This window comes from Hydra vulgaris, chromosome 15, assembly GCF_038396675.1.
Source record: "Hydra vulgaris chromosome 15, alternate assembly HydraT2T_AEP".
NCBI lineage: Eukaryota > Metazoa > Cnidaria > Hydrozoa > Anthoathecata > Hydridae > Hydra > Hydra vulgaris.
The window spans coordinates 17,922,501-17,948,069 of record NC_088934.1 but is presented as its reverse complement, the minus strand read 5'-3'; the positions used below and the strand labels follow the sequence as shown (position 1 = coordinate 17,948,069).

At 27.4% G+C, this 25,569-nt stretch overlaps 1 protein-coding gene and 1 long non-coding RNA gene across 4 annotated transcripts in view; one reads left to right on the top strand and one right to left on the bottom strand.

Moving 5' to 3' along the window:
• The window catches only part of LOC136072082 (uncharacterized), a 94,336-nt gene extending 70,531 nt beyond the window's left edge, over positions 1-23,805 (bottom strand). Inside the window, exons 1-5 of one of the 3 annotated variants that reach the window (XM_065820278.1) lie at positions 23,696-23,805; positions 22,566-22,655; positions 22,380-22,471; positions 11,318-11,394; positions 9,840-9,921 (exon numbers count right to left, since the gene is read on the bottom strand). In XM_065820278.1, coding sequence (XP_065676350.1) covers positions 9,840-9,921; positions 11,318-11,394; positions 22,380-22,471; positions 22,566-22,632 — 318 coding nt within the window. In that variant the 5' untranslated portion in view covers positions 22,633-22,655; positions 23,696-23,805. Of the gene's footprint in view, positions 1-9,839; positions 9,922-11,317; positions 11,395-22,379; positions 22,472-22,565; positions 22,656-22,922; positions 23,217-23,670 lie in introns of those variants that run through there. The other 2 variants (XM_065820276.1, XM_065820277.1) reach the window with 2 other exon arrangements.
• LOC136092243 (uncharacterized) lies at positions 14,074-21,588 on the top strand. The gene is made up of 3 exons (XR_010644289.1): positions 14,074-14,221; positions 15,520-15,731; positions 21,265-21,588. It is a non-coding gene; the product is annotated as an uncharacterized LOC136092243 (long non-coding RNA).
• Positions 23,806-25,569: the final 1,764 nt, after the last annotated feature.

The window sequence follows — 25,569 nt, the reverse complement described above, 5'->3', positions numbered from 1 at the left end:
AATTTTGAAAAAATTAAAAGCAAAGCGTTTTTAATTATTTTTAAATGATTTAATATAACAGTTTTCAAACATCTATTAACAACTCATTTAAACAAATCGTTGTAAAAATTACACACACTAGTCTGAAATGGCTCAAAACTTGAACTTGAGTTTCCGAAGAAACCCTTTGGGGGGATTAAAGTACACATGCTCCCATTTCAAAAAATACAAAAATTGAAATTGATTTTGAATTTTTAACATTTTATGAAGAAATGCCGGTTGACATAACTTTTGAAAAAAATGATTTTGACTCATTCTAAACTGGAAATACCTTCCAAATGTTTCTACATGTTGCATATTTGAATGTTTAGAAATGAACTTTTATGTTATTGTGTTTAAAAGTTTATAAAAATCTTTCTTTTTATTAAGATTTTCACTCATTCCTAAAAAATCTAGTATAAGAATGTTAATATTCAAAGATCCTAATTTTTAATGTATATTTCTAAACACCTCATTTGTAAGTTTAAAGTATAAGTAGTTATAATAGGACAGAAATAATGCTTTTTGAATTAAGCTAAAAATGCTAAATTTGTAGTTTGCACAATGTCATAATAAGGGTGGCAATCTGGCAAATGTTTTTTTTCTCTTTCTTCGGGAAAAGGTATTGACCCTTAGTTGCTTTGGTATATGAATTGTGTCAAATCAAGTTATTTCATTAAAAATGTCTCACTCAGCTAAATCCCATGATGATTGGTGAAAAACTGATTGTTTTCTTTGTATGAGAAAGTCTGAAAGAGTTTTAACCTCCTTCTTGATTGAGCGAGTCAAAGAAATATTTTCTGATGAAATTGATTTTGCTGATCAAAGGGTTCCCTTGGGAGTTTGTGATCGCTGCAAAGTTAACCTTAATAAAAAGCACAATGGCAAAAATGTGACACTTCCAAGTCTTTTTAATTTTGACCATATTGAAACCTGTCCCTCAACAAGAGGCCAGGACTGTGATTGCTTCATTTGCAAAATTGGCTACCTCAAGCTAAATGAGATACCCCTTGGAAACATCAAACATTCTATCATCATCATCATCATCTTCATCATCATCAAAATCTCAGAAAAGATGTTCAGACTGCTTAACAATCATTCGAAGAGGTTTTCCACACACTTGCAGTAAATTTACCTTCAGGGAGAATATGAAGCTGCTTGCATCTAAAGATTTGAAAGTTGGAGAGCAGGTTGCATAATCTGTAATCTTTTCAAAAGATGCATCTCCCCATGGAACCATCAAAATAAAAAGATCTGGGGGTGGAAGACCATTGCCTATAACACAAGGTATTGTTTTGGAAGATTTATTTTACTTTTTATAATGCAGATATATTTGTAATTTCACCTATGACTTTAAACAAATAACTAATATTATGATTTTTTATCAACTTCCCATGGACAAGCCTTTTTTTAAAGGAATACAATAATACTTACCTTTGTACCAAATTGATGAAAAGTAAAAGAAAATTCTACATAGAATGGACTATTTCATTTTTCTCACTTCTACGTTTTTAGACCCTGCAAAGGAACTCTTCAAAAAAGAATCTGAGTTGACTACTCAAGATTTAGTGCATGTGCAATCTAACACAGGATTGTCAAATACAGGCATTAAAAAATTTGCTACAACTCTCAATCAAATGTCAAAATCCAAAATAGTTGAGACCAACTTTGGTGAGAAATTCTCTCAACTTGGTAAGCAGCTTTCTGATCACTTCACCCAAACAACAATTGAATTCATCATGATCAGAATAAAATCAGTCATCAAATAGTGGTCCACTGCAAAGAACTCTCTGCATTGATGAAATTTTGAAGAGAAGACAACTTTTTACTGATCATATAGTAAAACTTGGCATAGATGGAGGTTGCGGTTTTCTTAAAATCACCCTGGAATCCAGGAGGATCTATCATCTCAACCACTCTGTCCACCTAAAAGAAAGCTATTGACTTCTCAGCTTGGAAAGGACAGTAGTGTTAAACGTCAGTTTCTTGTAACCATTGCTGAAGATGTTCCAAAAAATTATAAAAATCTGGGAACAATCCTGAACTTAATTACACCAAACAATGTGAAATACTTTGTTTCATGTGATATGAAAGTAGCTAACATCCTGTGTGGATTGCAGTCACATGCTAGTACCTATCCATACACATGGTGTGATATAGACTCCAAGAATCTGTCCTTCAAAGGCAATCTTCACACTTTTGGAACACTATGGAAGTGTTTCAAAGCCTTTGAAAATGCTGGCAAGGATCTAAAAAAAGCAAAGCAGTTCAAAAATGTCATTCATGATCCCCTTATCTCTGGGAAGATAGAATGCTTGTCTTAGACGTTATTCCTCCAATGGAACTTCATCTACTCCTGGGTGTTGTTAATCACCTCTACAAAGCACTGAAGGACCGCTGGTCAAAGGCTGATGAGTGGCTATCAGCTCTTCACATCAAATGTCAGCCTTTACATGGAGGTCAATTTGCAGGGAATGAGTGTCACAAACTTTTGAAAAACATTGATATATTGCAACGGTTTGCTGAGAAAAATTGCGCTTTTGAAACATTTCCCATAATTGACACATTCAGGAAATTTGATCTGTTGTGACAGCTTGCTTTGGTAATGCACTGGATGAAAGCTATATTGATAAAATCAACAGTTTTAAAAGCTCCTATCTTCAACTTACAATGGTCAGTGTCACTCCAAAGGTTCATTCAACTTTTTATCACATTCAAGACTTTGTTGCTCAGAGAAAAGAGACTTTGGGGCGTTACAGCGAACAAGCAACTGAGTTTATTCATCACAACTTCAGTGTTCATTAGACTAGATTTAAAAGGCCCTCTCATCACCCAGAATATGGAATGGAATTGGAAGCACCAGTGGTTGAATTTAACAGCAAACATTTGTAGAATGTAAAAAGAAATAATCAATGTGATTTTTATTTGTTTGGAAGAATAAAATGTGAATTAAAATTGTTTAGTGTTTATCATTTTAACTTAATTGTGATAAAAGACTCAATATTATGAATAATATGCTTTTGTTATATTCAAACAAAATTTTTACAACTACCACTTAGTACACTATTGTTTTTTTAAACTAAGGATTTTTCCTAAACCCATCACATAATAACGGAATGTTCCAGCACACAAATATGCTACATATAGAAACATTTGGATGGTATTTCCAGTTTAGAATGAGTAAAAATAATTTTTTTTCAATAATTATGTCAACCGGCATTTTTTCATAAAATGTTAAAAATTCAAAATCAATTTTCTTTTTCGGACAAAATAGTTTGATTTCAATTTTTGCATTTTTTTGAAATGGGAACATGTGTACTTTAATCCCCCCAAAGGGTTTCTTCGGAAACTTAAGTTCAAGTTTTGAGCCATTTCAGACTAGTGTGTACAATCAACCTTATCTGACAGGACTAAAAAATCCTTCTATGGAAGCATTTTATAAAATTTATGAGTACATTTGAAAATATTTTAAAAATATTTTATTTTGTTTGAGCCAGAAAATGTGTGTTTAAACAAGTGGATTTAGTACTGTTTTGTGTTTAAGATGGCCGTCATCCAGGCATAGTGCAAACAAATTTTTTCAATATTAATCAAGGCTTCTCAGGAAAGGCATGCGGCTGCACGCCTTATATGACCATGCATACAATATTTTGTTTTGACAGTTTAGCCATGGCTCCTTGCAAGTTTTGCAAATTAGAGCATTTAAAAAATGCACTGAATAGACTAATGTAAACTTAAACTAAAATTAAAATAGAGAAACCGTAAACTGAAAATAAAAAAAAATAAAAAATAAAAATTTTATGATGTGAGTTTTATGATGTGATTTACAAATGATGAAATAAATAAAAATTAAACAAAAAATTTATTTTAACTTAAAATTGTTTCACAATTAATTTAGAAAAGATCAAAGTTTCAAAGTTATTTAACCCAAGCTTAATAACTTTAAAACTTAATTTTTTTTTTTTAATATATTTTGCAACTTTTATATTTTCTAATGTCTACTTAGCAAACAAAACATAAAAAGAAATTATTCATTAAAAGGATTAGAAACCTCATCCAATGCCAAACTAACAGTCAGGCCTTTTAGATGTAACAATAAATCTAGATAAGCGCTACACTAGCATAGCGATATATAAAAAATTTCAACTTTAAAGTATTAATTGAGATGCTTTTAAATTAATTTGTTTCAACTATTAATTGAGACAGTTTTAAATTAAAAAATATAATATACATATAATATAGTTTTATGCTTTTATTTTCTCTGGTTTATCCTTTATTTATTTTATCATTTGTTAAGTTATGGTTTGTTTATTTTTAATTTTCGATTTCGATTTGTTTTTTTAAATACACAAATTATCAAAATATGCAAGAAACCATGGCCAAATAGTTAAAAAAAATTGTATGCATGACCATATAAGGCGACCGCACGCCACTCCTGATAAATCTTGATAATATTAGTGTCAAAGGGGTCATCCATAAATTACATAACGCAGTTTTTGATATTTTTTGACCCCTTAATCCCCCTTTCCCCCTGTAACACTTTATTGACCCCCCCCCCCTCCAATATTATGCATTAATTTTTTACAACTCCCCCCCCCTCCTGAAAAATTTTTTTTATGGGGGGAGGGGTACAAAATTTTACAAAATATAAAATGATTTTAAATATAATGTCTATATTTCTCTGAGCTTCTTTGAATTAATTAATTAGTACTTTTCAGTCTGTGTAATGTGTTTTTTTACCCCAATAGTTCCGTGAAAAATTGTATAAATTAACATTGCTATCCTAAACATGATACCAATTTTAAAAAATTATTCTTCCGATATATAATACATCCAAAATATTATATATATAATATATATAATACATAATAATATATTACACATGCAAAAATATTATTTTATAAATATAATTTCCTTCCAAGTTTGCCTCTTGGTATCGAAATTATTATTATTACTTTTTTAGTTCGTGCACAAAGATTGTTTTTTTGTTCCTGCTCACTTTTGTGCACCAACTAAATAAAGTTCTGCACTTGGATCATATAAAGTCAAAGCGCAGAATGTTCACTGCACATAGACTGTTACAGCCAAAACAGGCTGTAACTACTCCATTAACAGAGTGTACACATCAACTAAGTAAGATTTAGGCGTAGTTGATTTTAAAATCAACATGTAAATACATCAACTAAGGGTTTTGGTTCGGTCAGATTTTAATTAAAACTCTTTGGTCACTCTTTTAATTAAAAGAAAGTCTTCTCTAGATTTAAAACAAAAAAAAAAATGTTGCTTCACCAAGTCGAGACCCCTCCCCTCTCCCCCTCGTAACAAATTGTCACAAAATTGCCTACCCCTTCTCCCCCTCCTAAAGCGTGACATAATTTATGGACGACCCCAAATGAGGATGTTTTACTTTAAATTATTTAAATAATTTCTTTGTTGCAAAAACCAAAAAAATGGTATAAAATATGCAAATGAACAATTTCAAGTCATAATTGCAACTCATACCACACTTTATGCGAAAAAAAAATGTTGGTGACATGATGTGTAATCATGCCTGTCTACAAATTTTCTAAAATTGTTATCAAGGCTTTGACATTAATGTACAGTGCATGTAATTATTTTATTTCATAAACTCAAATATTCTGGAAAAAAACAACAACTGAAAAACATCCTTTAGGACCAAAGGCACAACAAAACTATGGCATATCTTTCAAGCCTGAAACTTTTTTAAATCCTTGCTTTCCATCAACAGAAAAAAAAATGTATACACTGTCTTTCAAATATAGTTTGAGGTTCCAATCATCAGAAGGTTTAAATACTGCATAATCAGAACAATATGCTAAAACTTGCATGAATTGGTCAAGGAAGGTCAAGTTGGGGTAAAGCTTAGCCAAGCAAAAGGAGGAAGAATATTTCCAGAATAAGTATTTACAATCAGCAGCTTACACTTGTCAGTTAACTGACAAAGATAACTAACAAGAGTAAAAAAACAAGTAGCTCTCACACAAAAAAAGACACATGCTGACAGGTTTATATCACCTGAAACATTAAAGAATGTCAGAGCTTTAGTGAATATTATTAACTGAATTCAATCCCATTCAAGCATACATTACTGTTGCTGGTGCAGTACCAGTTGTAAAAATCTATAAGAATGTGGAACTCTAAAACCTTTTGACATATTGAAAGAAAAATTTGGAGAATTTGTTGCTGAAAGCTCAGATTTAAACTTTAAAAAAAATTTTTAAAATGAAAATAATAAACATGGACAACTCAGTGCTCATTTTTTATGTAATTCCATTAATTAAGCTCTTCTTGAAATTTCTTTGAACCTCTTCTTGGAAGTGTTAATTATCTTATTAAAAACCTTTTAGACTTGAGGTCTAGCGCTTAAGAAGCCAGCTGAATTGCACATTCAACTCCAGCCAATTTATTGTAGGCACTTTAAAGGTTATGATTACCAGAAGCTTTTAAAAACCGTTGACATTCTCCAACAAAGGGCTATAAAACTTGTGTCTATGAATTCTTTTTTTCTTATATTCTCTACTATTGGTCACACCAAAGTTCAATACTTTTTTTTACAATGTTAAAGAATTTGTGTTGAAATATCAATCTTCAACTTGAAATTTTTAGTAAACAAGTAACTCATAGATTTCACTCAAACTTCAATCTTCATTGGAAATAATACATGTAAAATATGGAAAATATCCTTTCAATTGTGTTGTTAATAGCAAGCACTTGTAATAAATAAAAGCAAACTATTGTATAAAAGTATATGCTAAAATAAAAAACAAAAATGTCAATTAAAATTTGCAAATAAAACCTTGTATTTATTGACTTCTACACCTAAGAATATGTTTCTTAGGTGTGGATTAATATAAGAATATATGCAAGGAACTAGAATAATATTCAAAGACATATCTTGAGTACTTATATTGATTTTAAACATTATATAAGTATTTAGAGTTTGAGCATTAGAGTTAAAGTCAGATATTGTTTTTTTTATAAAAACTAAATATGTATATAAATATATATATTTATACATAAATATATTTTTATAGTTTGACATCTAAACTTTAAGTTTAGATGTCAAACTATTGGAATATATATATATATATATATATATATATATATATATATATATATATATATATATATATATATATATATGTATATATGTATATATATATACATATATATATATATATATATATATGAATATATATATATTATATATATATATATATATATATATATATATATATATATATATATATATATATATATATATATATATATATACCTATAGTTTGACATCTAAACTTAAAATTTAGATGTCAAACTATAAGAATATATATATATATATTTATATATATATTATATATATATATATATATATATATATATATATATATATATATATATATATATATATATATATATATATATATATATATATATATATATACACACATATATAGTTTTATAGATTGCTGCATTTGGGAGTATGGAAGGAAAAAAATGATTCTTATGCCAACAAATACGTCACTTTTAATTACTTTTGACTTTCATCCATTTAATTGACCAGAATGACAATTTAATTGACCAGAATGTTTTTAAAAACATTCTGAATGTTTTTAATAATATAAACAATGTTTTTTTTAATAAAAAGTTTTTTTATTTTTATTTTTTTATATAAAATGTTTTTACTTTTATTTTTTTTTAATAAAATGTTTTTATTTTTATTTTTTTTACTGTAAATCATGCACAAAGTGTTGCTACATCGACTATCTTATAGCCTGACTCGCAACAAAGTGCTGCTACATCAACTGACAAATAGCCTGACTCGCAACGGAGTGCTGCTACATCGACTGACAAATATCCTGACTCGCAATGGAGTGCTGCTACATCGACTGACAAATAGCCTGACTCGCAAGGGAGTACTGCTACATCGACTGACAAATAGCCTGACTCGCAAGGGAGTGTTGCTACATCGACTGAGGGTTTGGTTGGGGCAGGTAGTCTATCAAGTAACAAAAAAAAAATTCCAGTCTTGCATTTTAATTTTTACTTTTTATCAACAAAACTTTCTGACAACCAGTTAGGAGTATATATATATGTATATATATATATATATATATATATATATATATATATATATATATATATATATATATATATATATATATATATATATATATATATATATATATATATATATGTATATATATATATATATATATATATATATATATATATATATATATATATATATATATATATATATATATCATATGGATATATATGTGGATGTAATCTGAAGATATTTCTGAAGGTTTTATACCACTTAATTTAACCTTCATTATGCTTATCTTAGTTTATACAGAAGAACAGACATAGATTTGCTTAAATTTCAATCATCTATCAATTTTAACAAGAAAAGTAAAAAAATAAAAAAAGTTCAACCAATAGGACTAGACTTTTATTTCATAAAAAAACACCAAACATGAGAACTAATCTTTTGTTTCATTAAAAAAACAAAAAACTATTTCAATAATGTATTATGTATTATATAGCAATGATTTTTTATACATAACAACATATAAAAGATCAGTGTATATATGTAAGTTTATTTATGTATGCCACATTCATGCAAATGCAATCAATGATAGAAGTATTTATATAAGATCATATTTAATGTAGACTATTTTGAAAATTCTATAGATTTTATATTAATTTTATATTTAGAACAAAAGATGTTAAAACCTTATTGACTACTGTTTCAAAACTATGATTATAAACCTTCATTTCGTGACAAATGATTTAAATAAAGTTTCTTGAATAGATAATCTACTTTATAATGTTTCCACATTTACAACTTTGGTTTTGGTTTATTGATTATATAAATACTTTATTTAGTTATAAATTAATATATTGAAAAATTTCACTGGAATCTAAGACACTAAAAATTTCTAAACAAATTTTTTAAAGTAATCAAATTATAAAATAATCAAAATACTTTAAAAAATCATTTTTTATCTCAAGTATTTTTAACAACATTGCTTTAAGTTAAATATAGATTTTATTTTTGGCTTTTTAACAAACAACTTAAAATACAAAAAAATCTCATAACAAAATAAGTTTTTATTTATTGTGCTTACTGCCACACCTCAAGATCCCTACAGTAATAAATTTTGATTTAAAAAAGTACTTTCTGATTTTCTGAATTCTGATTTTAAAAAGTACTTTTATAATAGTTTTCAATGAAGTTTTTGTTGTTAATGGCTAACTAAAAACTAAAATGAAGCATAGTTATTCCGGGCACTGAAAATAGAATATTAAAATAGAGTATATAAAGGTTAAATGGTAGGCTGGGACTTAGCATACCCATCTTACAGGTCCTGACTGATAGATATAAGTATTGTGGAAACCTGTTTGCAGACTTAATTTATTGTATAAAATCAATAATAATTAGATTTTTGTATCTTTGCAACATAAACCATTAATAAATTTATTACATTGTCACCTGTTTGTGTCACATGATTGTGTCATTGTCATGTGTTTACATTGTCACGTGTTTCAAAGTTTTTGATTTTATTAAAACCAATATTTAAAAAACAAATTTTTTATAAACAAAAACTTATAATTTTAAAAAATTACTACAAAAAAATTTTCATAAGCTATAAATCCCAATGCAATATTTAAAAAAATAATTAGTTGAATTATAAAAACCTTTTTGCTAACTGATATCAAGTTCACTTTTATTATAGTCATAGTATGAGAGTTGAACTCAGTTTAAACTAAATAAAATCATATAACAAAAATACCTTTGATATTAGAAGTTTGTTATGTTTTAAAGTTGTAGTACTAACATAATTTCCAACCCAAATTGATCTTTGATATACTTTTCTAAATAAATATTAAATGAATCCTCAAAAAACTAAGATGCATTTATAAACAATTATAAAATAATGATTGTAATAAATAATTTAAAAAATGAAGTATACTAAAGTAAATAAAGTAAAAAAAACTAAAGTAAATCAATTAAAGTTAAATAGCATAAATTATTTAATTTTTTTTTTAAGTTTTACAATCAAATAGTTAAAAGTAAAGTGAAAATTAGTATTTTGACTTAAATGAAAAAATGTGGTATAAATAATTTTGTAATAAAGGCTCAATATTTCATTTAAATATTTGAGTTCTAATTAATATCCTAAATGTTCAAGTTTTAAATAAGCCTATGTTTGCCTGAAAAACCTTACAAAACAGATTCTATTTAATATGGTATCTATAAGCAGTATACAAATTAAATCTACTTGCAGGAGCCAAGAGACAGCGGCATTACATTTTATATAAATGCAACAATAAAGATTTGTAAATTTGAAAATGTAAAATCAAATCTAAATTATCTTTAATCAATTAAAAAAATCAAACACTAATTTAAGTTTATGATAACTTTAATTTAATTTTTGATAAACTTGATAAAAATTGATGTAAATATGGACAAAAATTTTGAATCATGAATAACTCAACTCACTTGAATAACTGGTATACATAAAAGTTTGTTATTTAGTAATTATGCATGTATAATTAATAACTTTAAGGATTATAACTTACTTTTTAAGCAAGAAGAAACAACTTTAATCCCCACCACATCTCCATATAGTGGCTTTGCTTGACAAGCTTTTTGTTTTAGAAAATACTTTTTTTCATTATTATTAAACTTGCCTCTCTAATGTTCCACTATACTAGCCTTTACACTAAGGGGTTAAGAAGATAACTCATGTATCAATTCAAACTTAAAGGCTGCAGAAAAATAAGTTGAGCACAGTACTTACAGAGGCATGGGTTTGAAACCTATTCTACCACAAACCTCCTGATTGTGAGCCAAGTGTTCTATCACTAGTCTACTACTGCATAAATGTTTAAACAACTAGTATCAAACAATTATTTAAAAAATTTTAATCAGTGGCCACCAAGACTGAAATAGTGCCATTACACTTGAGGAGTTAAATTACTGCAGTTTTACAAACTTGAGGAGTTAATTTACTGCAGGCTTACAAACTTGAGGAGTTAAATTACTCCAGTCTTACAATCTTGAGGAGTTAAATTACTGCAGTCTTACAAACATCATTCTTATTAAATTTAAAAACTAAAAAGTAAAAAAATGTAAAAAATTAAAAGCAAAAAAAAAATTTTTTTTTTCATTTCAACAAGAAAATATTTTCATTTAAAATCATGCTTTACCACATTACGTAAACAATTTTGAATACTATAAATTAAAAAACATAAACTGCAAACTTACACATCTTTTGTTATATCTAAAACAAATCTTCCATTCTTTGTATTAATTTCATATGTTGCAGAATTTTCATGGATGTCCTATTGTTAAATGATTAATATACAATAAAAAACAATATTATTCAATTTAAATTTAGTTTAGCATTTAAAGTCCTGTTTTAAATAAATCTGGAACAGGGATTCAAACACTAATTATTAAACCGCTGAAAAAAGTTAGATAAACTTTTTAATATCTGACTAAAGAGTGTGAAAGACGAATTATGAATTCAATTGAAGATTTGAGCTATGAATTCAATCAATCAGTAAATAATCATGAATGTATTTCTAAACAAATTTTATATATAAATGGATATTTAAAAACAGCTAATTTATAAAAAGGAAACTTTTACCACTATTAATAATATATGAGTGAAATTCCATGATAATACAGATGATAATTCCATGTGAATTGAGTTCAAGAAACCAACAACAGAAATTGATATCTTTTTAATCTATTATATAAGGACCTTGAGTGTGTTATTAGATCTAATACTTAAATAGATAATAGATTTCAGTGTATAAAATTTGGAAATGGAATAAATTTAAAAATTTTATTTTTTCACCTTTTGAAAATTTACTCTTCATATATTGCTTTATTCATATACTGCTTTTTAAATTTATATTTTTTTAATCTTTATTGGGAATTTTTTCTTTTTTATATTTGTGTAAAAATTGTAATAAAGAACAACAACAGCAAAAATTATATTTCAACCAATAGCTTGTAGGACACTATCTCTAGTTTTACTGCTTTTTACATATCATTAATTTCATTATGTAAATACATGGAATTTCAGACTTCCAAGTGCAATGGTTTAAATATTATATACTACAGTCAGGGCAAAATAAAAACCGGCCCAAAAATTTTGTGTAGTTTTTTTATAAAACTTTTATGTAAAACAAAAAAAAATTTAATGAGTGATTTCATTTAAAATTTCAATATAAACATCGTGCTTATACAAAAATTTCAATTAAATGCATATTTGCATTAAAAAAGAAAATAAAAATTACTACTTGAAGAAACTCAGTTTTAAACTATTAAAAAACACAATTACAATAGTATATAATTATTTGCTTTAACAAAATTATTACCAGACATATGTAATACCAAATAATTGTTGGCAGAAACATTATATTGTTATTATCTTATTGAGTCAATTTCTTAAAAATAAAATTTTCTAAATTAGTACTAGTTAATTAGTTTGCAGCAAGTAATGCTCTGATTCTACGAGGCATACTATTAACAAGTCTTGTTAATAATGGTTCTAAGCTATTCCATGCCTCTTTAACACAATTGAAATGACAAGCTTCATCAACGCACATTCGTTTCTAAGTTTTATCTTTAAGTACTGACCATTGGTTTTCAATTAGATTTTCTTAGGATCATTACTTTATTAAAATAAGTAGTTGCCATCTGGAAATAATCCCATGTAACTTGACTTTGCATGACGAGCAAGGATCCCATGATATTGGAATTGATCCACAGTGCTTTTAACCATGTGATTTCTTCTCATAGCATAAGCGGCAAAGCACCCCCATACACTTATCTGCTTTTAATGCTCAACAGTGACTTTAATAAAATCAGGATGATACTATTCATTACTACACTTCCAAACACAGAATCTTTGAGATTCTAATCCAAAAGGAAATTCACTGGACCAAACAACTTGTCTCCATTGGGCAATAGCCCAAAGACAACTGTAGTTTTTCCCCTTGTGCAAAGGACTAATTATTTCTACTTTTATCTTGTCTCTTGAAATGCAGTAATTTTTTAGAGCAACTTGAACAATACATTTATCTTCTCTTTTCAACAATCAACAAGCTGTTTCTCCTGTGTCCTTATACTTCTTTAGAAAATCAGTAATAAGTGCTTTCGCCTTATCCAATTTTGTTTGCAATATCTTTATGAATCATTCCAAATGATGATATTTCAATTATTCTTTCTTTATTGACATCATTCAGGACCATTATCTTTATTTTATATATTTTTTTAATAGTATCATTGGTTGTCAACCTTAATGTAATATATGTATATATATATATATTTGCCCATTTTATTTAAATAGATTTTTCCCATTTATTGCAGATAAAAGCTAATCAAAAATTAGTAATAAAGTTAACTTAATTTTTTACCATTTTTCAGAACTTTTTTAAAAGTTTTATACAAGTGAATAAAAAACGCAATTTGTAACAAACGCAATTTTATGACAAAACATAGTTTTGTCATACAAATATTTTGTTAAATACAAAAAAAAAAAGTTTCAAGTCTTTAAAGTAGGTGTCCCACAAAATTTAAATTGATTGAAACTGACCAAACAATAAGAGATTAAATAGTAGTATTAACATATGCAGAGTTGTTAACAATGTTTTAAGACCAAGGCCAAGGCCACATGTTTTAAGGCCAAGGCCAAGACAAATGAATGAGGTGGAAATAGTGAGGTTACAGAAAGTTAATAAAAATGTTATAATTGAGAGTTTTTGAAGCTAAATTGACTTTTGTTGGAAAATTTATGTATGAAAAAAAATATATGAGGGCACATTGTATTGATAAAAAAAAATTTGTGGCATTGTTGTATCAAAGGTAACTTGCACGGTTAATAAGTGCATATAAACTTTTTTTAGGGTTGCCAGATGTCCCGATTTTACGAAGGAGAACTAAGTAAAAAAAATATTTTAACATATTTGGCGCAGAATTCTCCTTCGTAAAATCGGGACATCTGGCAACCCTAACTTTTTTGGACAACAACACAACATCCTGTTACTGTTTTGACAACAGTAATAGGTGTTGTTTACAGTACTACAGTATAGTATTAAATTTTTGACCACCTTTTCTACAAATTTATAAATGAAAGTTGGTTAAAGTAAAGCTGAGGTAAAGTAGTTTTATACATAGCACCATAGCATTTTTCAATACTTTGCATAAAATAAAAACTAAAAAAAGTAACAAGCAAAAGATTTATTACATGTTAAAGTTTCTGTATTATATTGAACTTTATATTTAACAAATCTTTAAGAAGTATTTGTAACAACTGAAAAGAATCAAGACGATATTTATTTGATTTCACCAGACTGAGGGTAAAATTGTTTATTTAGATAAATATTAAAGACTTTTATTTTAAAATATTGAAATAAAAAAACATGAAGACAAAACATGCGCTTTTTTCAAGATAAACATAATAAACAGATAATTTTAAACAAACTCCAGACGCTCTAGTTAGAGCGTTTGGATTATGTTTAAAATTGTTTAGGGGCAATGTTATATTACATAACAAAATGTCTAATTTGCGGGATTTTATTGACAAAAAATAAAGCCGCTTTTTTTTGTTTATAACAATAGTCCGCCATTTGTAAAAAGGGCAATAGCTGAAGCCGAAGTGTGGAATAAAAGTTAAAAATGCAAGTCAAAAGTTCCCGCTAAATTAAAGATAATTCAAAAACAAGTTTTAATAATTATAAAATACTTATAAAAGTTTTTTTATGAGCCTATGTTTATTTAAAAGTATTTTAATTTAAAAAAATGCTTCAAAAGCGTCTGTCGTTTTACTTTTCTATTCAAAACTTTAATCCCTTTTTAATCGAAAATAAATTAAGGAATCAAAAATTATTATTTTACAAGTATTATAATTTCCGCTTAACATTTTTACGTAAATAGTATTTAAATTTAAAATATATTTACTTTATTTAAGAAAAGAAAAGTTAAAATTATTTGTTTACAAATCTAATCCGCCATTTGTAAAAAGGGCAAAAAGCGGCTTCACTTTTCTGACCGAAGTTAGACATCTAGTTATATAATATATCATTGTTTAGGGGTCGTCCACAAATTGCGTCACGCAACTTTGGATCATTTTAGACCCCCCTCCTCTCCTTCTTGTCACAATATTGTAACACTTCAGTATCAAGTTGAGTCGTCACAAAACCACGTGACGTAATTTATGCACCTAATCTGTTGGTGGTCATAGGATTTTAATAGGGTACCGTTGCGGTTCTAAAAATAGATTTGATAAACTTTTCGGATCGAAATGCGGCCAAATAATACAAAGCGCAAAATAACTTAATACCAGTTCAGAAGAAAATGTGTATAAGCGTGCTTTAAAACTGTTTTTATTGTCATTATTATCATTATTATTATTATATTTTTATTTTTAAACTATTAGAATTTATTCTTATTAGATTCTTGCTACCTTGAACGTTTGCCAACTGGTGTAAATAAAAAAATAGGAAGGAGATTCGATGAACTCGGAAAAAAGGATGAAAGAAAAATAAAATTTTCGAAATCATATATTTTAACAAAAAGTTTACATATTGTAGATTTTTTTGTTGAAAATAATGAAAATATTATTAACATAGAAGCAAATGATATGTATAATCGTTATAACAAAGAGGTTTGTAAACTTTTCATTAGTTTTGATATAATTACAGAATGCCGTATTGCTGATTTTAATACTGGAAATAGCCATGATTTAATCGCTGATTTTCTGTATCATTTCGTTCTTTATTATATGATCATAAAAAATATGATTTTATAGTTTTAATTTCAATTTTCTACTTTTATGACTTCCTTGGACCTGCAAACTATTAATTAAAAACTATCAATTTTTATATTTCAGCACAAGGAGTGTGAGAGTTGAAACAAAGTCTAAGTAGTTATCTGTAAAAAAGCATGAGGACGTATCAAATTTTATATCATCGTAGCATTACACACTAAAAAAAAAAGGTAGAAATTTCTACTTTAGGGTAGGATATGTGATATACCCTTAGTAAGGTATAATTTTCTACCTTTTAGGGTAGAAAATTATATTAAAAACAATTATTTCTCATACAATTTTCTAACTTAAAGGTATAATTTTCTACCTTATAAGGTAGAAAATTATACCTTACTAAGGGTATATCACATATCCTACCTTAACTAAAAATTTCTACCTTTAATTTTTAGTGTGTAGTAATGTGGCTTTATATCAGAAGTGTGGAGTTATGGAGTATATTAATTTTCAAGATGTTTTCTTGTCAATAAAAGAATTCATAATTCAAAACTTACTTTTACAGAAACAAACAACTATTTCAATTGCACTATTTTTAAGTGTGTAAAATGTTTACAAAAGAAGAAGCCATGCAATCAAGAAGAATTGTAAAAAGCACAAGTTTATTTTGAACAATTTAATGAACATATGTATTTAGGTTCAAGTAAAAATAAACAATTCAAACTAAAGTTCGGATTATTTGATGGAATAATGCTTTATTTATTGGCAATAGCATCTTAATTAATTTATGTTACTTCATAATTGGTAAACCTTTAACAATGCTTGTGAGCTTAAATTTCTTTGTAAAATTTAAATTTTGTTTTTACAAATTTAGCTGTTTATTTATTTTGTTTTTGTTTTTTTGCTAATTGCAATATTTTTCCTTTTTTTTCTATGTGTACATAAAGATTCCTTTGTGTAACTCTTATACAGGTACTAATACAGAAAGGAAAAAAAAAAGAAAAGATGAAAACCGTTTTGCACATAATTCATAGTTGAAATTGAAGCTTTATTAAAAATTATGGATTAAAACTTATTCATAAACATTTTGTAAATATGCACTAATTTTATTCGGTCGCAACTTTTCAAAAGAAATTTATATAAATATTAAATATATCTTTAATATTCTTATTTTTAAAAAACCACTTTAACAGTCGGTGTTTTGAGAGCTGGTTAATATAGTTTGTTACTGTAAAAGCAAGTCTTGAATTATAAAGCAAATCTTTATTAGAGATAAAAAACTTTTAGTTAAAATGGCATTTTCCTCATTTTTAGGGCCAACGACACTGAGGGGCAATAGCCCTCCTGTTTTCTTTTAAAGGATTTTTTTTTCGGAAATTTCTAGATATTGAAGACTTTTTTTAGACACTAACGGTTGTGCCCCTCCACTTCGAAACCCGTATCGTCGGGCCTGCATTTAGTTAATCTTTAATTATTATATTTTTACATATTAAATAAAATGTTAAGTTGTTGCCTCTCCAAGAGCCAAGAAATGCTTTTTGACTTGATTATTTCAATATCACATATTATGTGATATTAGAATTCTCAAGTAAAAAAAAAAAGAATAATAATAAAACTCATTAAAAAGCTTCCCTGTCATATTATATTCAAAACTTTTATATTTAAGTTCAAACATTGAGTGTTCTCAAGGTAACAGGAAAAAAACACTTTTTTTTTTCAAAAATTAAAATAATTTAAAATGTTTTGTTTTAAAGGTATGTACTATTAAAAAAAACAATTAACACTAATTGCATAAAAATTTGATAATAACGTGATTAGTTGTACACGTCATAAACAGATTTTTGACCTATTTTGATATGTTTCTTTCAACGAGGATAACTTAGTGAAAAATGATCAGAATCTCTGAAAAGTGATCAGAATCTTTTGAAATTTTAAAATTGCCATCTTTATTAGTAATACTGTGTTCTGAGCGAGCCAGAAAAAAAATTAATTTTCAAACGCGCCAGGTTGACTGTCAAACTTTAAATTTCAAAAAAAGAAAAATGTTTATGTAAAAAACATATTGCTAGCCTTGTTTTTATAAAATTTTAAAAAGTGCTTTGCTTAGAAAACACCAAAAAAGTGCTTTGTTTAGGTAACACCATAAAAAATTTAAACATTAGTTTAAATTCTTTATAATTTAGCTCATTAGCTTTAAGTTATCCTTTTTAAGAGACCACAAACATCGTAAAAAATTAAAGTCAAGAAAAACCTAATCGAAAAAATAAATTAAAGAAAATAAAACATTAAAGCACAATAACAAACTAAAATGCTCCACAAGCATGACTCTCCTTCCTCAAATTCATTTTTATCGTTAAAACCTTTTCTAATTACAAGAAGTTTTTTTCTTCCTTGTTTTATTGAGCTAGTTGACTTTTTCTCAGGCTGTTTGACACGTTGAAAATCCAATTTTCTTAAACCTTCTTTAGTAAATTACTTATTTTCTATGTCTAGTTTTTAAAAAAAATAAGAGCAACCCTTGGGCACCATCATTATGTGCAGTAACAGCATATACAGCTTCTTTTGTATCCCATAAGATCGCCACTGTTTTATCATATGGTCATTCCAACATAGTTTTGAAGAGTGTTTGCCACTTTATTAGTTAAACGACCTTTCCCTCCATCTATGCTTTTACCATCGGTCAATTTTTTACACTTGTAATCAACTATAAGTTTACGAAGACGTGTTTCAACACGCTTTTGGACATGTCCTATACATTTTCCTTTGGTGATGGTATGACCTGGATATGGATCTGATTTACAAGTTTCATCAAAAGATTTTGTATCACTATCTCCAATAAAGAATGTGTATTTTAGGCGATAAAGACGTACAGATCGAGCAAACATTCTTTCATTCCAACAACTTCCAAATATTCAGCACTTCCAACATGATTAATTGAACATAAATGAATTTTTTCCAGCTGTTATATGCATTTAAATTAACTTTTTTCAGTTCCTACATTTCACATATTTTTTAGATAAAACTTCAGTGTCAATGCCTTCTGAAATTAGAGTAACAACACCATTCAAGGAAGAGCCAAGCTCCATTACCACTAACTTTAGCATCAATAACAACAGAGTCATCTATAGTTTTATTATAATGCAATTCTTTGGCAACTTCTTTTATTGACTCTAGTGCTGTTTGCCTATAAGTATTGTGCAACTCACTATTAATTTCATTGTACTTTGTTTTAGCCATTGGTGGTGGCATTTTCATGCAAGAACAAAATGTTTTTATTGCACTAAAATCTTGACCAATCTCAAATTTCGCTTGAATGCATAAGATTTTCTATATCACACCAAGTTTCCATAAAAAAAGACTAAATATAATTAAATATAATTTTTGAAATTTTCAAAAAATTTCGAAAAACGCCTCTTTTTTACCCTGCCACCACAACATTAATAATGTTGTCTTTATTATGATGCATTTTTATTACTACGTTTTGTTAAAACTTTTAAAAAATGATTATGAAAACTCAAAATTTGAATATAATATGATGGTGAAGTTTTTTAACTAGTTTTTTTTTTCTTTTTTTTTTTGTAGTTGATGTATTCTATGATGTATTGTATTCTCAGATGTAAATATCTGTTGTCACCATTTCTGAAAAGCTCAATTCCGTGCAAACTAATTTCAATAAGACGAGTAAGAAAGAAAAAACGGCGGTAGGCTTATACTTGGCGCCTTTATGTTATAATTATTACTATTATAATTTTTTTTTCAACAAACTACTGTGAAAAAACTGATATTTGTTAAAATTTCCATCTATTTCCATCTGCAAAATGAAAGCCACACGAAAAACGTCTGTAAAGAACATATTGCACCCCAGCTGAAATCATTATCTGATATTTTTCTTTTTTCGGTTATTTTATAAAACTAGTTTAAATACCATTTATTTACGTTAATATTTTATTCTTTATTAAACTGAATTAATTTTTTTAGTATTAATTTCTATTATTACTATTATTATTGTTATTATTATTATTATTTCTATTATTATTATTAATAATGTTATCATAGTAGTTGTAGTAATATGACTATTACAACTATTTTTTACAGTTTCTGTACATAAATATCAAAAGTTCAAACGGTTCATACGGTCATATTAGATTTCTTTTTAACTAACATTTAAGATGCTATTTAATGAATATTGTTAAGAAGTAAGCTATTAAAAAGATGTAGTAAATACTTTGTCAAGCATTTTTAAAATGTGAAGGTAAAAATCATATTAAGACGTAAAACCAAATAATAACCAAAAATTACGTCATTATTTATGTAATAATAGTTACAAGCGCGGATTCAGCATTTTTTGATTTTTGATATGGAACTAACGCCAAAATTTTATGTTTATATTTATGTCAAATAAGAATGCTTTGCAAAGAATTGCGATGATTTTAGACTGGGAACAAAAAAGCCCTAAAATTTTGGTTACAAATACCCCAAACAAGGGAGCAACAACTTGATAAGATATTTTTTGCACTATTCTTAAAAAAAAAATTATATTCATCGATAAATTCTAAATTTCATGCAATAAGCTCTTAGTGTTCAAAAATTATGGCTATACAAATCTTGAACCTTTCTCAATTTGAGGGGGTTACGAATTTTATAAGTATAAGTTAGTTTTATAAGTTAGTTATCTCAAGGACCAAAAATGCTGGATCCGCCCCTGTATCTGATAATGACAGGAATTTTGTTTCTATCAAAATCATTAAAAGCAACTCATTAACTAACAATAAAATAAAAAATTTTATAAACCGCCACACCATCAGCAGAGATATTTTCAAATTATCCTCAAAATATTATTTGTACAAACTTTAAAGATAAAAACACGTTAACTGACATTAAGAGACAACCTTTACGCTCTAGTTTAAACCTTATCGCGCTAGTTTGTGATAATAACAAAATAGTACTTTTACGCTTGCCTCAAAATTACTAGTAATTTTGAGGCAAGCGCGCTAACCACTGCGTTACGGCTTCTCAGCAATGATATAAAGTATCTTTAAAAACAACAAATCCGAATAATACGGAAATTTGCTTAAGAAAATTAAATCGGTTAAATCAAAAATGAATAATAAAAAATTGCTCTATTGAAATTTGAAAGGAATTTTAAAATTCTAAAATAAAATGAAGCACCAGAATTATATCAACATAGTAATTAACTTCTTAAGTGAGCTTTAAGTTCCTTTACTAAAAATTTTTAATTGTTTTTTTTAATAAAAACTGAAAAGTGCTAAAATCAGGGCCGCCCCAAGGGGGCGGCGTAGGCGTGTTTAGCCCTTCTACGAATTTTATTAGTCGGCAAATCGGACACTGAATTAAGAAAAATTGGATCTTTCGTTGGCAGTTGGCAAATGTTGGCCAACGAGGACCTTTTTTTTATTTTTTCATTTTTTTTTTTTAGATAAGTTAGTCGGAAAAAATTTTTTTGGATTTAGTCGGCAAAAAAACAGCTACGTCAGGAGAAGCAAGTGAAATAGACAGATAAAGACCAATACCAATACTTTCTATATAAAAAAAGAATGTATACATATATAATTTTTGTATACATACATTGTAATTTATAAATTTACAAATGTAAATATTTACAAATGTTTACATTCACACAGCAACTTGAGAGAAATAAATAAAATAAAATTATATTAATCCAAGCATGTCGGTTTTTTAATAAATAACACTTCAACTGATCATGGAATATTTTTTTAATTGAAAAAATAAAATTTTTTTTACAAACGGAGAAACATAAAAATTACAACAAAACTTTTCATTTTTTATCTCTTCATAGTCTTTTTTTTTTTTTATTAACTTTTTTTATTTCTCTTGTATATCTGTGGCCATTGGTCAATTTAATAAGAGATGACGAAGTGATAATATGACATTTTGCAGGAGAAGATTTTGAAAATTCGATTTGTTGCCATAAATTGGATAATAATAAAAAGTAATTTTATATATATATATATATATATATATATATATATATATTATATATATATATATATATATATATATATAATTTTTATTGGTCTTTATAAACGAAAGCCAGGGTATAAATATTTATTGAGCACGAGTAGCGCCTTAATTAGGATTTTATGCGAAACTATTGTTAACCATTTTAAAATTTCTCATCGCGTATCTCATATTTGGAATATAAAAAGAATTTACTTGCTAACTTTTTCTAAATTAATTTTCAACTATCTTTTAGTACAACTATTCTTTTTTGTACACTTGTTCTCTATTCTTCTTTATATACAAATAAATTTTAAATACTTTTGATCTTTTAATATATTATTGATAAGAAAATTTCTCCAAGTTTTCTGCATTATTTTAGCAGTGCTACTCGAGTTTGTTTGTTTTTTATCTATGTGATCAACAAAGTGTGTGGTTTTTTTTATTTATATAATTACATTATTAACAAATCTTCTTTATGTAACCAAAAAGTTGTAATATAGTTGTAATAGTTGTAATAAAGGACGAAAAGAAAAATAAAATAAAAAAAATACTACTATATAAACTTGTTACCCCGTTTAAAGTCTTTAAATCATTCTTCAAACGAGTTTTATGATGACGAATTGGAAAGACCACCTCTTCAGGCGGGTCTGTTGAATCAGTGACTGTAAACAATAAAAGAGTTTCTACTTTTTGTGTAAAATGTAAGAAATTTTCCAGAGAGTAAAATTCATTAAAAAAACTTTAAATATCATTTACCTAGTGCAAATAATTTGCAAAACGCGAGTAGGTGTATTAGTACATATGTACATTTTAAGACAAACATGTTAATCGCAGATTAATCATTACCTAAATCCAAACTCTTATAAATATAAAATTTTATACATTTACATACATACATACATACATACATACATACATACATACATACATACATACATACATACATACATACATACATACATACATACATACATACATACATACATACATACATACATACATACATACATACATACATACATACATACATACATACATACATACATACATACATTCATAAATACATACATTCGTACATATAAATATACGCATGTGTCTATTTATAATTTTTACCTATTCAGGAAACAAGTCTCAAAGCCTTTAACTTATTGCTATATGCTTTTAAATACCTCGAAATTTTAGACTAGACTTTTTACCATGCAATGGGACAGCTGATAAAACTTACGTTTATAAAAATAAATGTAAAAATATTTATGAGTTTGTGGTAAAAAAAAATGGTGCTTTAAAAGGATATAAAAAATGTCAACTTGTGTTTAATAGAGTGTAAGTTATACACCTTTAAACAAATAAAACATTAACTGTTAACGAGTGATAATACCATTGACAATTTAAAGTTATATTATATTTGAGCGTAATTGTTAACTAGGGTCGACGACATGGGTTTCAAAGTGTGTGTGTGTGTGGGGGGGGGGGGGTATATTCTTCAAATTCTAAAAAAAGTACTCTATATTAATTTAAAAGAAAAAAAAAATGTCCTATAGAAATAAAGCAGGCTGAGCCCCCCTGCCCCTCTGCGGTAGCGTCATTTTAATTGCAGTAATTCTACTCCTATTATATTATTATTGAAACTATATTCTTTTTTAATCTGTCAAATTTTAAATAATTTCAAATTCAGTATTCTGGCAACTAATATACTATTCCCTTTTTTAAGTAGGTTCTAGTTTCATTCATTGGTTCTTTAAAAAGATGGAAAAAACTATGATTGTCTAAATCTTACGCTAAAAGCAGCATTCAAGTTTGGTAATTTTCAGTTTTTTACACTATAGAATAGTATTAAAGTATCTAATAGAAATTTACTTACTTTAAATAATGAAAAAATATATTACTTTTAGTTAAACTATATACCAAGAATTCGGAACTGAGATTGAGTTTAGCTGACGAAGATTTTCTTTTAAATTAAAAGTCTATAATTATAAATTAAAAAAAATAATACCTTAAACAAGCAAATAAATATTTGAATTTTTTGTTTAACTACTTAAAGCTGTTAAGGTTTTAAAAAAATTATATTCGCAAGAATTTAGTCAGAAACACAGTTCACGAGAGGAGTAAAACAATGCAATAGAGATAGGTAAGAGCTATGCAAAACAGCGGCAAGTTAACTTAACGACTGAGAATGTCAGGGGAAATTAATCAATAAAGTTTCTTCAAACTTAAGGTACAAAAAAAACCCCTCTATGTCCGTTTTAGAAATAGATTCAATTGGCGTCTAAATACTATTGCGTATTGACAAAAAAAATTACAACTTTAAAGTCAATATTTTTGTTTGCGAGTCGTGGCTATCAGTTCACATAATAGAACGAAATATTTATTTTTAAAATCTCTAAAATTAAAAATTTATAAAACTTTTATCTCTATCTTTTTTTGATTACTAATAATTAAGACGACAATCAAACTTAATTTTTATTCATTATTAGAATAATTATTAATAACTAGAAAAAAAAACAATTTTTGTTTTAGCTTTTGTTTGCAATTTAAAAATCGTAGTTAATTATAAAAACTAACACTTATTATATGATTTAAATAATTTATTATTATATAATAAAGTGCTATTTAAGACTCGTCTTTTATAAGAATGAGACAAAATCAGCTACCTGAAATAGTTGAGTTGTTGTATTTTTTTAAAATCTCAGGGATATCGTTAAATCGTTTTAGAAAAAAACCCTGAATATTTGAGACTATAATTCATAGCGGTTCGAAAGTTATTGTGATTTGAAATTTCACTATTTACGTACTTTATGGATGCTCTCTTATAATATAAATTGAGATCTATCCAGTCCCACAAAGAAATTAAAATATTTTTTTTTTAATAAATGACTGGTGAACTAAAATTTTCATATTTGTTCAAAAAAAATAGATTGTCTTTAAATACCGATAAAACAAAATAAATACTTTTTTATCCTATTTATTGACCTATTTATTAACAGCAAATTCTAAAAAAGAGAAAAAACTACAAATTTTTAGGAGTCAGGATAGATGATCTTGACTACTTCAAACAAGCAAGTTCCTTCCGACAACTTTAAGGAGGGGCTTAATCAAGAGCGCAAACTGTAAAGTCTTGTTTATATGATCAGCCGCATTAATTTATTTTCTTTTTTCTTTGCAGTAATCGTGGAATGGACGAACATGGAACGTGCTTTTGCGTTAGAGGCATATTTTTCCTGTGGTAAATCAATTATTGCCACACAGCGTGCATTTCGTCGGCACTTCTTATTGCACCTCGTGGCCGTGTTCCAGGACGACAGTCAGTCGTTTTGTGGGTGAAGAACTTCAGGGAATCTGAAGATGTGAAGAAGAAGAAGAAGAAGACTGGCCTCCAAAGGACTGCAAGATCTCTGCAGAACATTGAAGCGGTGCGGCAATCCATCTTGAGGTCTCCTCGACAATCTGCCCGCAAGCATGCATCAGCTCTTGGGTTATCAGCTCGTTCTGTTAGACGGATCCTTCATGAGGAATTGAAGTTCCATCCCTATAAGGTTGTTGTCGCCCAGGAACTGATTCCTCGGGACTTCGATGCTCGTGAGGCTGCGTGTAGGGCCCTTTACAACTTGCCTGATGACACGCTTGTGTTCTTCAGCGATGAGGCGCTATTCCATCTTTCTGGGGCTGTGAACAAGCATAACATGCGGTATTGGAGCGTTGAAAACTCACGAGAACTTCACCTACGACCTCTACACTCGTAACATGTGACTGCTTGGTGCGT